Genomic DNA, 14571 nt, shown 5'->3' on the forward strand with positions numbered 1-14571 from the left:
TGCAGAGTGTTGGAGCTTCATTCATGGCTGCTGATCCTGATTAGCAACAGGAGCGGGTAGGAGGGGGGGTTCTCTAGCACATGCTCAGATCACACAACTTTAGTTCATCAAGGTCATGTGACCATCTTAATCTTATCCTCCTCAAGTCTTACACGGACCCGGCAGCACTTTGGCTCACCTAGACACGTCAGCTGTGTGTGTCTGTTCACGAGTGTGTGAATTTTTGCATGTGAGTGACTTTGTTCATGATTGTAAGTGTGTTAGCATGTGTATGCGTGTGTGTTTTGGAACATGTGTGTTAGTTAGCATGTTTACTTGTGAGTTTTCATGATAAAGAGTGTGATGTGTGTGTGAGCATATGTACTGCATGTGTGGATCTATGCATGTTTACGTATGTTATGAGTGTGTGAATGTGTACTTGTGTAAAGATATGTGTACATGTTTGTGTGCCTGTGCTTGATTATGAGTATGATTGTGTGTGTGTACTTGTGTAACCGGTGTAAGTGTGTTTCCATGATTATGAATGTGATGTGATGTATAAGTGTGTGTTCAGATGCTCAGTCACACGTTGACTGGTTTGGCCTTTTATTTGAAATCATGCCACAAGTTGACATCCATAGAAAATAAAATTTTAGGGTCGCAGCTAGAAAAGAACACAGTGTCGCCCAGCAGTCCAGATACGCCACCGGAGAACATTACAGAAGCTCAACAGAACACACAGACACGACACAGAACATACAGCACACAGGTGTGTCGGCGCCCATCACACTCGCGGCGCTTTAGAAAACCAGCGCCACTAGAAAATACTGAGAAAGTTATTAAGTCACATGCAGCAGTCCCTCACCACGAGACCACACACAAGCTCATTCAGGGGTCAAAGGTCGGGGTCATCCACTATGCTTTGGGACACCGTCATGCAGAAAGTCGCACGTACGCTAGTGTGTGCTACGTGAAACTGCTCTGTCAGTGGTACAAAAGTTTTTCCAGAAACGACTTGGATGCTACCTTTGTTTACAAGGATTAAAAGTATTAGAAAAGTGATTCACGTGTGGCTGTTGACGAGCAGGACACAGCCACGGTGGCCAGAAGCTGCTACATGCACCCAATCGTAGAAAAGTCAGTCACTTCGACTCCTCAAAGTTCGTAAAAATTGCTTTGGCATGACGCGCTGGAAGAGAACGCACAAACCAAAAAGCCTCACAATGTGACGGTGATGATGTCATGATCTAACCGCCGTCTATGTGGATGTGCTCTCTGAGTCTATGATCTGACGTCCATGAGTAGAGTGAGCAAGACGCTGTGACAGACTCGGTCTTAGACAGAAAACAAGCTGCTGTTGCAGTTGACGACGCTTCGAAATCGCATGGCCCATGCTTGACAAAGACAGGTGACATCACAGCATGCGACTTGGCGGGACACAGGGACACTTGTGAGACAAACCTTGACCTCGGACAGCCTGGCACCGCCCAAATGTCGTGGGTGAATGAATGTCATGATTCCACAACTGAAAAAGAAAACCTCTGTTTGGGCTGTAATAACTTGTTGGTCTGCTTTTGTTCCCTACAAATAAACATTCTTTAATTTATATTTAAAGTCCAAAAAACGCTGACTTTGTGACAGAAGTCTGTCCATGTTGTGACTTGTGATGTTCAGTTAACTGTGTGACAGCTTCTGCAAATGTAGACAGATTTCTGTGATCACAGTGGAATCGACTCAGCTTGGAAGTTTGAAGTTTGGACAATTCTCAGACACATCATCTGGGGTGACTCGAGTCTGTCAAACCAGCATCAACCCCAACTCTGACCACTGACTGATCTCTCCCAGCCAGTCTGGGCTGTTAGGCGTCTTGCTCAATGGAAGTCATTATAGAGCTAATCGAGCAGTTACACCAAACTCTGAGGCGCAAGACCGAGTCAGAACTTGACTGAAGGGTCACATGCTCAGACGTGAAGAGTACATGAGTGACTAGATGCAGTAAAAGACGAGGACCGCGGTCTGGAGACAAACGCATGCAAAAGACACGTTGAAAAAATGATGAAGACTCGAACAAGTCTAAGTGACGGTTCGAAGTCCAAAAGGCGCTAAAGACGAAGACACAGTTGAGTCCTACATTCAAAGTCCAGAGGCTTTCAGACGGACACGACACTCAGATTCCACATCAGCAGAGAACTCAAGTCGACTCACTCTCATGACTCCAGTCACTGACATGATCATGTTTCAGGTCCATGAGATGATCAAACTCATGGAGGTGCTGATTCAGAACAGCTAGGCACTGCTGCTCTGTCAGAACAGAAAACACATACAACTGTCGACCCGACGCTGCAGCGACGAGAGACAAAATGATGGCACCAAACGTTTGGCAGCTCGCCCTCTCGAGGCCTCTGATAAAGTGCAAGATGTTTCCTGTGAGTCTGGGTCACACATGCCCACTGGACCTGATTCCACTGATACATTCACCCGAGCACGCACCAATACGTACACTCACTATCGGGCTGGGCGATTAGATGATCCCTTTATTAGTTCAATCAATTTATTTTAGGTGATCATTCTGTTTCTTGATCACAGAAGATACATCAAAATAGATGGAAACCTGCATTAAATTCATCAACAAGTTTGTTAATGTTTCAGTTGATCGTCGTTGTTTCAGTTGATGTTTTGTTGTTTGTTGATGTTTTAATTGTTTGTTGATGTTTTATTTTTTTGTTAATGTTTAAGTTGTTTGTTGATGATTAAGTTGATTGTTCATAATTTAGTTGTTAAGTTCAACTTAATTATTTGTGTTTTAGTTTTGTTGTTGTTTCATGGTGCTATAGTTGTTTGGGTGGGTTTAATTTGTTATTGATGTTGTAGTTGTGTCAGCAGGGAAAATAATATCAGCCAATAGTGTTTTTGAAAAACAGTAAACAAGTAACTTTTGTACCTCAGTGGGCCCTTAAAAAACCATTGACTCCAAACTTCTTAATGAGTATTTGATTATTTTTCCGTTTTTAAACGTTTTAAAATTGGCATTAAAACACATTCATCTAAAACCTTTCGAAGCTAAAATATTCGAGAGCATTTGCTATGAAACTTAAGTAGTGTTTTTTCTGGATTTTTTTGCCATATCGCCCAACCCTACTCACACAAAGACCCTCGCACACATGCAAACGAGCACACACACACAGGACCTTTCCCGGCCAGGCGTCTTTTCTAGCACAGGTTTTTTGGCCCAAAACGAGCTGGTTCGGTCCAATGAGCGTCAGGCAGTGGTGTCGCCATTTAAGAGACGGTGTGGCACAGGGGGCGGTGGATCAATGCCAGAACCAGGACCAGCACCTGGGTCGTCTTTGGTCCCATAAAGCACTTGAATAAGTCACATGATAGTCCACCAGGCAGGTGGGTGAGGGAGGTCGAGGGCAAGGAGGCGGCTGGGTTGCTAAGCTACGACTGTAGTTGCAGCACAGTCCTGCAGGTCAAAGGTCGTCCAGAGCAGCCAGCAGTTGAGGACTAGTGAAGGAGCGATCCTGGCAGCTTAACACTGACAAGGGTCCACGTGAGGCGACGCGTAGCCCTTATAGATGTTGGCACATGCATGCGTGCAGAACGAGTGTGCACGTGAACACTGACGACAGAAGAAGATGACTTTCTGATGACAGGAAACACGTTTGCCCGATAACTGAATTGTTGATTAACACTTCCTGTTCGACGGAAAGGATGATGGATGGCTGAAGTTCAAGGGACGGTCAGATGTGGGTCAGCGTGGTGGATGTGATTAGGCGGACCGTTAGTGTCCCCGGCAGGTCATCGTCCTGACGACTGCCTTTGTCCCGCAGGTGGAGCGTGTGCTGCTCCTGGCGCTCATTCGGGTCGCTGAACAAAGTCACCTGGCCAAGGAAGGAGTCCACGATCATGTTCTTGTTGTAGATCTGAGAAAGAAGAGGAGAGAAGCAAGGAAGAAAGGGTGACAATAAGAGTAGGAACAGGACAAAAGAAAGAAAAGGGGGATAAAGAGAGAGTTTTGGAGAGGAAAAGAAGGAGAGGGAACACGTAAGTGAGATGGTGAAAGGGAGAGAGTAAGAGAGGGAGAAGGTAAGAGATCGGGAAAGAGAGAATAAGAGAGAGGGGGAGGAAAAAGAGAGAGTTTTGGTTAGGAGGCAGAGGAACGTCAGGTTGAGGACTCTAGATAGGTGATCAAAGATGATGTCATAGCAAGAAGTGAGTGTGTGTATATGTATGTAGGTGCGTCAAGATATGTGTGTGTATTTGTGCGTTAGTCTGTGTGTGTAAATGCATATGTGCGCATTGAAATGTTTTTGTATAATGGGAATTAAGTGTGTGTGTTTGTGTATAAGTGTATGTCTGTGAGCGGGTGTTTGTTTGTGTGTCCATGTATAGTATGTATGTGTGCGTGCGTGCGTGCGTGCTTGTATGTTTGTGTGTATGTGTGCGTGTGTGTGTGTGTGTGCGTGTGTGTGTGTGTGTGTATGTGTATGTGTGTGCATGTGTGTGTGGGGGTGTGTGTGCGTCTGTGTGTGTGTGTGTGTGTGTGTGTGTGTCACCTCAATGTGGAACCCTTCTTTGGGCTTCTTTCGGTAGAACAGTCCTTTGATGTCAAAGTTGGGGCAGCGAGAGTCCTTCAGGACTGGAGAACGAACCTTCTCTCCCTCACACGTGATGATGACGTACGAGTCCACGGCTGAGGAGTAGGACAACATTGTGACATCTTACACTTTTGGGTAAATGTAAGGAAGTGAGAAACCATCAAGGATGAGTCTGACCTCTGAACCCTCTAAGACTAACCTCCGTTAGTGTCCTGACCCTGCAGACCCTCAGCGTTGAGGACGTGTACTTGAGTGACCAGCTGGGGGTACCCGCACATCCCGGTCCAGCAGGTCTGAGGGGGCTCGTCCAGGGACAGTTCCCTGCAGATGGATATATTGAGAATGAAAGAAGATGGACCAGGCCATGACGGGAACTCACTTGCAGTCTGAAGGCACGTCAGTGAAGACCCGAAGAAGGAAGTCTCCCATCTGGCCGGGGTCAAAGGTGGTAGGGATGATGACATAACGACCCTCCTTCAGCTCCCTCCTCAGGAAGACGCAGCGTGAGTTAATGTAGATGGAGCCGGCGACCTTCTGCTGAGCCATGTGCATGCGGTACTTCCTGTTGAGCTCCACCTGCAGCAGAGCCGAGCATCAGTGGGACTCATGGTCACAGTCAGGAGTCGTCTTCGGTACCCGGTGGATGTCGAAGCCGATGGCCAAGTTGTCCGTTTTGCCCTCTTTGGGAGTCGTCCTCTTTTCCTTCTGCTGCAGGCAGATCAGAACCTCGTCCTCTGACTTCTTCACATCGAACACGTACTGTGAACCGGTAAAACGTTAGCCGGGTACGCACACACACACACATAGGCTCTCAGCACACACACACCTGAGGATTCTGCAGGAAGGTGTTCTTGTGGTTGATGCAGCCTCCTGAGCGGTTACGAAGTGGGTCCTGTCGCTGAGTCCATGAGCCTCTCATCACCTCCTCCTCCCACGTCTTATGGATGCTCAGGTAGGATGTGTTGATGAGGCGGCACAAGATCAGGTCCGTGAAGTACTGACAGAAGTCGTCGAAAGTCATCCTGAGGAGGAGCAGATGAGCAGGAGATATGGAGAAGTTGGAAATCAGGAGGAAAGAAAGAAGGAAAATGAGGAGTAAAGGGGTAGAAGAAGAGAAGGGAGGAGGAGGAGAGCAAGAAAAGAAGAGAAGGCGCAAAATCAGTTGACCTGCTCTATGGTGGATGACATTCTGCTGAGTGAGCGAGTGAGTTTTCAGCCCAACACAAGAGAAGTCTCACCAGAACTCTCCATCGTCCTGCACTGTGACTCCGAGCTTCTCCCTCTCACTCTTGCTGACTTTGTTCCACTCTTCTGAGCTGCAGAACAGTGAGGACACCATTAGAAATCTTCACTCCATCTCAAAAAACATTGTCAACCTGAAGAGTCAGGGGCGTCCTGATGGGCGGGTCAACCTGAATTCACAGGCCTACAGATTAGTAAGAGTTGTCTTAAAGAGTCAAAGTCTCAGATTTGCCTGAAGAGTGAGAGTTATCCTGTTGGGTCAGAGTTGTCCTGAGGAGCCAGATTCAACCCTGATTGGTCAGAGTTGTCCGGAAGAGTCAGACTTGCCCCAAATGGTTTAGATATGTCCTGAAGAGTCAGAGGCGTCCTGATGGTTAAGATTTGTCCTGAAGAGTCATAGTTGTCATAATGAGTCAGAGTTATCCGGGGAGTCAGCATTGTTCTTGGGCAGCCAACAATCAGAGCAGGATAAACAAACAAGCATCAATAATTGATGTGAGCTCTCTCGCGGGCGCATTTCTGCTAACGACCATCTGCTCGTCAATCACAAACTGTTGTGGTGCTCAGGGGAAGCTGCACCTTCACTAGATCCATCACTGGAACCCTTTCGACAACAGTCTGACTCGTTTCGCTTCTATTAACGATCCAGAACCTTCACCGAGTCTGCCAGAGTTCTGCTTTTAGTTGCTTCTGTCTGGTCACACGCTCATTAACCTGTGAGTCTTGGCTCTCTATATCAAAACATGAGGGCCAGATCTGTTTTTATCCTGCAGGTCCTGGATTTATCTTATCATGAGCAGCAGCAGCCGCATAAATGGGGGTCATGATGTGTCCACCAGAGGACCCTCTACTCTTACTGAAATTGTAGTTGGACATCACAGTTACCCAGATGACCAAGCAGGAAGTGGTAGGTCCTTGTCAGTCGAAAACATACACACCAGATTTGAAAAAGCTTTGAAATCACTCATTTGAACTGACTTGTCTTAGTAAACATCATGTATGTGATTCAAAACGAAACAGTGCAATAGTTCAACAAACTGTAACTGGACGAACCTACTGACTCTGTTTTCTATCACCCACCTGTCACTCCAGGGGCCGCTCCACTCCTTCTCCCCCCATGGGTTCCTCATGCGGATCATCTGCAGCTTCTCAGACTTGAAGAAGGCCAGCAGTCCGTGACCTAGCCGAACTTTCCGCACATCTGTGACAGCGTAGGCGTGGCCTTTGACTAAACCGCAGTCCAACCGTGCTTCCATGTCCTCCACTGTGGTCGCCTGGACATCAGCACTAATGTAAGCATTCATCTGGACTACATGACTCAGCAATGAAATTATCACCATGTTCATGTTGGTCTACACAGGTGGTCATATGATTCAGACATCTAACAGAAATGAATTTACACTAAAGCTCACCCTGATGGAGCAGCTGATTAGTCCGTCCCTGTTATGGACCTTCAGAACTCTCTCAAATAGCTGGTTCCTGGCCACCTCATCTGTCGCCATCTGACCCTCCAGCAGGTCCACAGGCTCTGAGACACCACCAGTGAAGTCTACCAGAGCATCAGCCGTGTTCCCTCCATCCAGAGCCTCGTAGCAACCATACACCCTGAAGACCAGAACCACCCAATGAGAGTCTGGTCCTGAAACTGGTAACTCAATGAGCTTGTAGGTCTGAACAATAGTCAGCTTGAATACCGGGGTCCAAGATCCACAATCTTCATCGGTCAGGACAGTCGTGAGCAGAGTTGCAATGATGACGACTTACTTAGCGTAGGCCTTCTCCACCAGAGCGCTCCAGAACTCATTGCTGTCGTTGGAGTGACAGTAGACAAGTTGGTTGTCCAGCGTCGGTAGTCGGTCGTCGATCACCACGTCCACCCACTCGCCAAAACGCCAAAACCGGAAGTGGAAGATTCCGGCGTATGAGTCTGGCTTCTCTGTGTCCCACTCCTGCTCCTTCCAGTCTGGGATCACCTGCAGGAGGAGGAGAAGGAAAGTGAAGATGATGGAGGTGGTAGGAAACATAGAGAGACACATGGGGGGGAAAAGATTAGACGGGGGAGGAAGTGAGAAGGAGGAAGAGGAAACAAGGTGGAAGATGTGAGGGGGTGAGGATGAAATTGAGAGAGAAAGGGGTTGTTAAAGAGGAGATGAAACACATAGGATAAGAAAGGTGTCATTAGGAAGAGGAGGAGATCGAAGATGAGGGATGTGGGAGGAATGTTAGAGAAGCACTGGGAAGGGGTTGAGAAGAAGGAAAGGGGAAAAGAAACAAGGAGGAATATGTGAGGGGGAGAAGCAGAAGGGGAGAGGAGTAAAGTTAAGAGGGATGTGGGAGGAACAATAGAGAGATAGATAGTGGAGGAGAAGGAGGAAAGGGCAAGCAAGACAAGGAAGAAAATAATAACGGAAAGAAGAGGAGGTTGAGAGGAGTAAGGGATGTTAGAGGGAAGATAGAAACACAGAGGATATGGTAGGTGTGATTAGGAAGAGGGGAAAATAAGATGACTTTTTCCCAACACATCACACAGAAGAACTGTTTCAATGGTGGACCAGAATCGGGTCTCTGGAGTTCCATGTGATCTCTGAGACAAACAAGGGTCTTGAGGGAGCTGGTTGCTAAGAGCAGGTAAGCGAGAGATGGGGTGCGGCAGCGACGCGCAAATCAGTTGGAGAAAGACAGGTGAAGGAGTAGGACGCCACAGGTTCTGCGCTCATGGCCCAGTTGGTGCTGCCGTTCCGGCCCGATTGTCAGTTGACCGAGGTGATGCGGCTGCGCGTGCAGTCGCTGCAGCAGCGTGGCCACAAGCGTCAGGATGGAGAGCGGTTGCTGCAACCGCACGAAGCTGTGTACCGACTTGACTTCTCAAAGCAGTCGCTGGTCTTTTCCCACTGGAACGTCCGGCTGGCCGGCAGGGGGCGTCTCACCATCACCGCCACATCTCAGCTCTGGACGCCAGACCTCACCCATCTTATGACCCGGCAGCTACTGGAGCCAGCCGGCGTGTTCTGGAGGACGACTGGCACCGACGCTCCGGCCCAGTGCTACGAGGCGGACGCGCACGAGTTTGGTGAGAGAATCGCCGAGCTCGCCAAAGTCCGGAAGGTGATGTACTTCTTGTTTGCGTTCGCTGAAAGTTGCAGCCCTGAGACTGTGGATTGCTCCATCACCTTCAAACCCGAAAGATGAACCACAAATTCTGTTTCTCACAGCTCTGTCTTCGTTTGTGGTGTCGTTTCTCTGTCAGTTTAAATAAATTTTTTACAATTAAACTACCCTGTCTTTGTTTGTTGATGACATGTCGGTGAGCCATTTGTTAAAAATTTTGCCTTAAAAACTGACTTTAAAAAAAAAAGAAATATACATCTTAAAAAAGTTATCTGGAGTGAATGTAATTTAAATTAAAATGTATATATTAATGTAACATTAAAATAGTAGAACACATATCAGTAAGTAACTGTTGGCGATGTCTCCACTGTAATTAATTTCCCTCGTACTTTCAATACCCATTTTTAACCTGAAACCTATTCAACTGAATTAGCATTTATACAGATATTACCCAAATAAAAATAGTATAATTAATATTTGAAAAACTGATGGATGTTTTGTCATAAACTTTGAGTGATTGACATTTGTTTGTTACTACTCATGACATATAGTTGCCCCAAATGATAACAAAACATTTCAATTTAAAAATGTTCGCAATAGACTTGTTATTTAATAGACATTTCAACAGGCAGATATCACAATTCAGAAGATCATAACTAGAAGTGCAACACATCACATCATCTTACTTTTTGCAGAAGAGTGGTAATGGCCTATGAGTGATCCGTAAAGCTTTTTAAGATGGACTTCACAGCCTCCAAGTTGCCTAGAACCATTTTACCATTTACCCATGAACCATCTCTATCCACTATCATGGCCAGCAGCTCAGGAGGAGAACATTTGCAAAGTCAATGCATGAACATGGTCCATGTTCCTTGGCTTTCGGCTCAGGGACTTGGTGACATGACAGACATGGCGTCCTCTCAAGTACCTGCAAGAAAGATGGTGGTTATTTGTCATATCACTGTTGTAGCGTACATGGAGCTCTGACATAAAGGTGACCAAGTAAAATGGCTCCTGAAATAGTCTCAACTATATATTTCATTCACCATGAATTCTCATTATGTTGTTTTAGTGACTCTAGCTCACCTTTATTTACCTTTCTTTTTCCCTGGCAAGATATTCTTCTCTTGCTGCAGGGTCGAGTTGACCCGCTGTCTGTTTGCCTGTAAACGATGCCATCTAGAAAATAGGTTTAATAGGTTAAACTTGTTTAAAAATAAAATACATGTATGGTGACATTAAAAGATTGTCATGATATACAGTATTTTTTCATTTCTCCCATACATTTGTAAATAGCAATTATTATTGTATTTCTAAACAGAAATTGAAAAAGACTGAATTAAAGAATATATATATATATATATATATATATATATATATAAGATAAAATGTTCAAATAGTTATGTTTTGACAATGAACTTAAAGTATAGAATTAATGTATATAACATTAATGTATAAAAACTACAAATACAGGACATATATCTATCATGTAAAACACTCAGGCTAACTGCTAGCCACAGAAACCAAACTAGCAACTTCTTGTCACAACTGTCACAATCGAAAGTATCATCAAAAGATAGATTCAAATAAAAATACATTACAAGGGAGTCTTCCCATATGACAACTGAAAGTGACTACAACTAAACCGCTCTTGGAAAACTGATATTTTTTCAATGTATAAGAGAGACTTAATTACCTTCTAGTTGGTTCCACGGGTTCCTTGCATGCGTCTGGCTGCTGCAATATCCCATCCTTTTTTTTTCCATTTTTTTCCATATAAAAGTTCCCATAGTTTGGTTGATGGTCACCCCAGATGATATTGATCCAATCAAATATATCCAGACCTCATTTGTTTGTATGTCAGGATAGAAATATATTTGCAAATGCTTGATTTTGACAATGAATGGAACATACGTTCGAAATGATGGAAAAAAGGAAAAGATAAATATTCAAGTTGATTGCATGTGTTTTTAAAGTAGTTGTCCTAGCAATAAACGTTTCTGGTTCTGACTTCTCCAACAAAAGTCAAGGCTGGACAGTCGCACCGTTATGATGTTTTGGCATAGAATCAATGTCCAGCTGTATCAGAAAACATCAATAGGTGGACTAATGGACCTATGACCTTGCTCACTTTAAGTAAGGAGATACGCTGAAGGAACAGGAAAAGACCACAGGACTTGACAAACCTTCTGCCACAGTGACTCCCGAGATGCCAGACTGGAACATGCCGCCACGAACCAGCAGTTCCCCAGCTGACCCTGGTGGAGATCGTGAGCACTGATGCCGTCCACGAACAGGTGAGGGTCTTCACAGAGATCCTGGTCACAAAGATCACATGACGGATATCAATCACACACTCACAAACACACTGATACACACCCATCTATTCAAATTCAAGTTCACACGCGAAGTTGTAATTAATTGTTTTATGTTGTTTATGTGTTGTGTGTGTGTGTGTACACCTGGACAGTGGAGGTCCAGGAGCAGCACAGGTCTCTAATATGGGAATCAACACTAAGCGTTTTGACATTAACGTGTATATGAGAATGTTTGTTTTATCAACTCTGTGGTTAGACCAGAACTAGGTCCATGACAGGTTCCAAGTACAGACCCTCAACATGGATTCAGGAGAGTACCTCATCCTTCTCCATCGTCTGCACGATTTATATCACTACACACCACAACATGTCGTCTGTGACCCAGTTTCCACGGTGATGCAGCGGCAGAAGGAGGTTACTACGTTCAGAACCAGAGGGGAGGGAGAGGAGTGGAGCCGGTTCCATATGCTTACTCCTCTGAGGAATGAAAGTATGAAAACAGGATCTGATGTCATCTGAGGGCGATGACGGGCACGCTAGTGCTGATGTTTTCATGAACGTTGTTGCTCGTGTGGTTAATGTTGTATAGTGCTGTTTATGTTGGTGCTAATATTATTGCTTAATGTTAATAACATTGCTGCCATTGTTGTCGTTTATGATGTTGATAATGTTGTATTTAATTATATCATATATATGTTTATTATGTTCATGTATATGTTTATTTGAATGTCCTTACTAATGTTTTAATATTGCTGCAATTATTTTTGTCATGATCCTGGCTATTATAATTGCTTTAGACCTTGCTATTGTTGTTAACATATCTGCTAGTGTTGTCGTTTATGATGGTGATAATGTTGTTTAATTCCTTCATTAACGTTGCTAACATTTCAGAAATTATTTTTGTTATGATCCTCACTAGTGACTTAAGACTTTAAGTCCTATTGTTGATAGAATTGCTGCTATTGTTGTTGTGTATGATGTTTATAATGATATCATAAATGTTGTTTTAACGTTCCTAATAATATTGTTACATTGACGATACTTTTGTTGACATGATCCTCGCTTATGTTGTGGCTAACTTTACCAGAAACGCTAACAGTTGTAAATGTTGCTTGTTTTGGATAACTGTGCAGTTCAGATGGGACATCTTGTTGTGCCTTAGTCGCAACAATGAATATTTAGAAACATATGTTGATGTCATCAGATGTCACAGTTATTTGGTAGGTTCCCTTTCCAGCTCTATCTCTCCAAGCACATGAACTCGAGCCTTACCCGCGGCCTCTTCCAGACAACTCGCCCGATTCTGTTGCCCTGGTAGAAGAGCGAGTCGTCATAGGCAGGGAAGCGTGGGTCCTCAAAGAGCAGGCCGCTCTGCAGACACTGTCTCTTCAGGGTGGAATACTGCTGCCCCTCAAACGCCTTCACAGAGGTGAACATCCTGCAGAGATTCAAGCACACATTAGAGCCTGAAATCAGAAAACTGATTCCTCGAGTGATCCGCCAAGATTGCAGAGATGGCAGGAATCAGACATAATGGTGAAGATAAAAGATAAACTCTTGTGTTGATTTAAGAACCTTGATGTTGGACCTCAAGTGTGTGTCTGTTTTTACTAAAGTCTCATTTAATTGTTGTTTACCATAACTCCGCCCACTACGCTATGATTGGTCAAACGTCAAGGTTTGTAATGCAGCGTCATCAATCCCGAAAGTCTCCAACTCAAAGGGACTCTTTGTATAAACAAAGCGGGCCGGGATTACAGCTGGAGGAGATTTCTAACAGGCGAGAACTTTTTAAATGGAATATTTTCAAAACATGGTCATGATGAGAGACGTACTGCATCTTGGAGAGGAAGACTTCAACATTTGAAACATGCGAGTCAGGAGAGGTTGTTTTTTTCACATTAGTTTCTATTTAAGAGTTACAGTCACAATGACATCGTCTCCTTCCTTTCAAAGGGATTTCCCTCCTCCTACTAGATATCCCCCATCTACCTCCCACTCAGGACTCTCCACGCAGAAGGAACAGGGGGGAACTCCCTTCCTCCCTCCCTCCCTCCCCCTCCCTCTACTGGCTGCAGCAGGGAACCACGGCCCCCTCCTGCATCCTGGTGACCTCCCCCTGCAGCATCTGCTCCTGCTGACTCGTCAGGACGACAGATGACACCAGAACCTTCTCTGGGCCCGGTTTCAATCTGAGCCACATGACCAAAAGCTAAGGAGTCTTCCAGGAGTAACTTATACAGTAAACAGTATATCTACAGTGTGTGTCTGAGCAACACACCTGACACCATCAGATGAACACGCATGGTAATGCAGATGTGTCATGTCATTCCCCTAGACTCTGGTGAAGGATCCGAGACGTTCCTGAGCCAAAGTGTGGCGCTCAGCTCTATGTTTACGCAGCAGTGCTATTCCAAGTCTCGGGAGGATGACTGAGCTACTGACTCAGGCCTACAGAGAAAACTCTTGTTGGGAGAATCCTGTCATTAAAATCACTTTAACATCCTGCAAGTCAGCACTTGTGTCTGTCTTCAGATGTGCACGTCCGAGCCCTGGTCCAGTCCACGACCAGTCTTCTGGACCCTTCAGATGGTTTGGGTTGAAAACTTTCTCGTGATTGGTTCATCTCTCGGAGCCGGGGGGACTCGATGGTGGATCCTCATCGAGGCCTGGTCTCTTGGAGGAGCCGGGCCGGTTCCACGGAGGTTCTGCAGCTGGAGGACACGACGGCTCTCCTCGTGAACGTCCGTCAGGCTCGTCCGCGTCTTCACGAGCGTCGAGCATCAACATCCAGCGCGTGCATCTCAGCGAAGACAGTGATTCGAACGGACGGGATCGGGACCGACAGGCCGTCGGTACCGTCGGTAATTAATTACAGGATACGATGGTACTGTATTTGGTTCTGCTGAGACCGCCGTCTCTCCATCCCCGCAGCCTCCCCGCACCTGCCCGCCCGAGACTCTCTCATCCGCGGCTCGAATTACCTGATCGGACGCCTCTCCCGTGGGAACGCGCTTTCGTTCGGGATCTTTTCCGGGGGGTCCACTCGGTCCAGGTCTCTTTCCTCTGGGGCGGCTCGGGTCCCTCGCCGGGCTCTCTCTCCTCACCTCACCCGAGCAGCGTCAAGCTGCCGCGGACACCGGCGACCGGAAGCTGCGGTGGAGAGGATGAGAGGACCGGACGAGGACGGAACACGAAGGCGCTCCACATCTGGTTCTCCTCGGATGTAAACATCCGTCATCCGCTCAACGAATCGCTCAGACACACACCAGATCTTCAGTCAAAGATCATCGCAGTTAAATAATGGAATGGAAACATACACC

General features: G+C 45.8%; 2 protein-coding genes across 2 annotated transcripts; one reads left to right on the plus strand and one right to left on the minus strand.

The window, feature by feature from the left end:
- Positions 1–2982: 2982 nt before the first annotated feature.
- capn5b (calpain 5b) lies at positions 2983–14345 on the minus strand. The gene is made up of 13 exons (XM_087808173.1): positions 14233–14345; positions 12521–12686; positions 11117–11248; positions 7587–7795; positions 7235–7427; positions 6903–7096; positions 5819–5896; positions 5407–5602; positions 5217–5339; positions 4960–5156; positions 4780–4901; positions 4539–4675; positions 2983–3905 (listed from the first exon to the last, which is right to left on the minus strand). The coding sequence occupies exons 2-13, from the start codon at positions 12683–12685 to the stop codon at positions 3723–3725; spliced, it is 1929 nt and encodes a 642-aa protein (XP_087664299.1). The 5' UTR covers position 12686; positions 14233–14345; the 3' UTR covers positions 2983–3722.
- ompb (olfactory marker protein b) lies at positions 8093–9011 on the plus strand. Its single transcript, XM_087808174.1, has one exon. The coding sequence runs from the start codon at positions 8538–8540 to the stop codon at positions 9009–9011; it is 474 nt and encodes a 157-aa protein (XP_087664300.1). The 5' UTR covers positions 8093–8537.
- Positions 14346–14571: the final 226 nt, after the last annotated feature.

The sequence above is a fragment of the Callionymus lyra genome, chromosome 14 (genome assembly GCF_982586985.1).
Source record: "Callionymus lyra chromosome 14, fCalLyr1.hap1.1, whole genome shotgun sequence".
Lineage (NCBI taxonomy): Eukaryota > Metazoa > Chordata > Actinopteri > Syngnathiformes > Callionymidae > Callionymus > Callionymus lyra.

What these genes read in the sequence shown, in the direction of transcription:
- ompb (XM_087808174.1), top strand. Translation starts at nt 8,538, where the DNA reads ATGGCCCAGTTGGTGCTGCCGTTCCGGCCCGATTGTCAGTTGACCGAG.
- capn5b (XM_087808173.1), bottom strand. Translation starts at nt 12,685, where the DNA reads ATGTTCACCTCTGTGAAGGCGTTTGAGGGGCAGCAGTATTCCACCCTG. An exon ending in GGGAGTCACTGTGGCAGAAG is followed by an intron (nt 7,796 to 11,116) that starts GTTTGTCAAGTC and finishes CTCCTCCTGCAG; the next exon opens with GTGATCCCAGACTGGAAGGA. An exon ending in TCGGCTTCGACATCCACCGG is followed by an intron (nt 5,157 to 5,216) that starts GTACCGAAGACG and finishes GCTCTGCTGCAG; the next exon opens with GTGGAGCTCAACAGGAAGTA.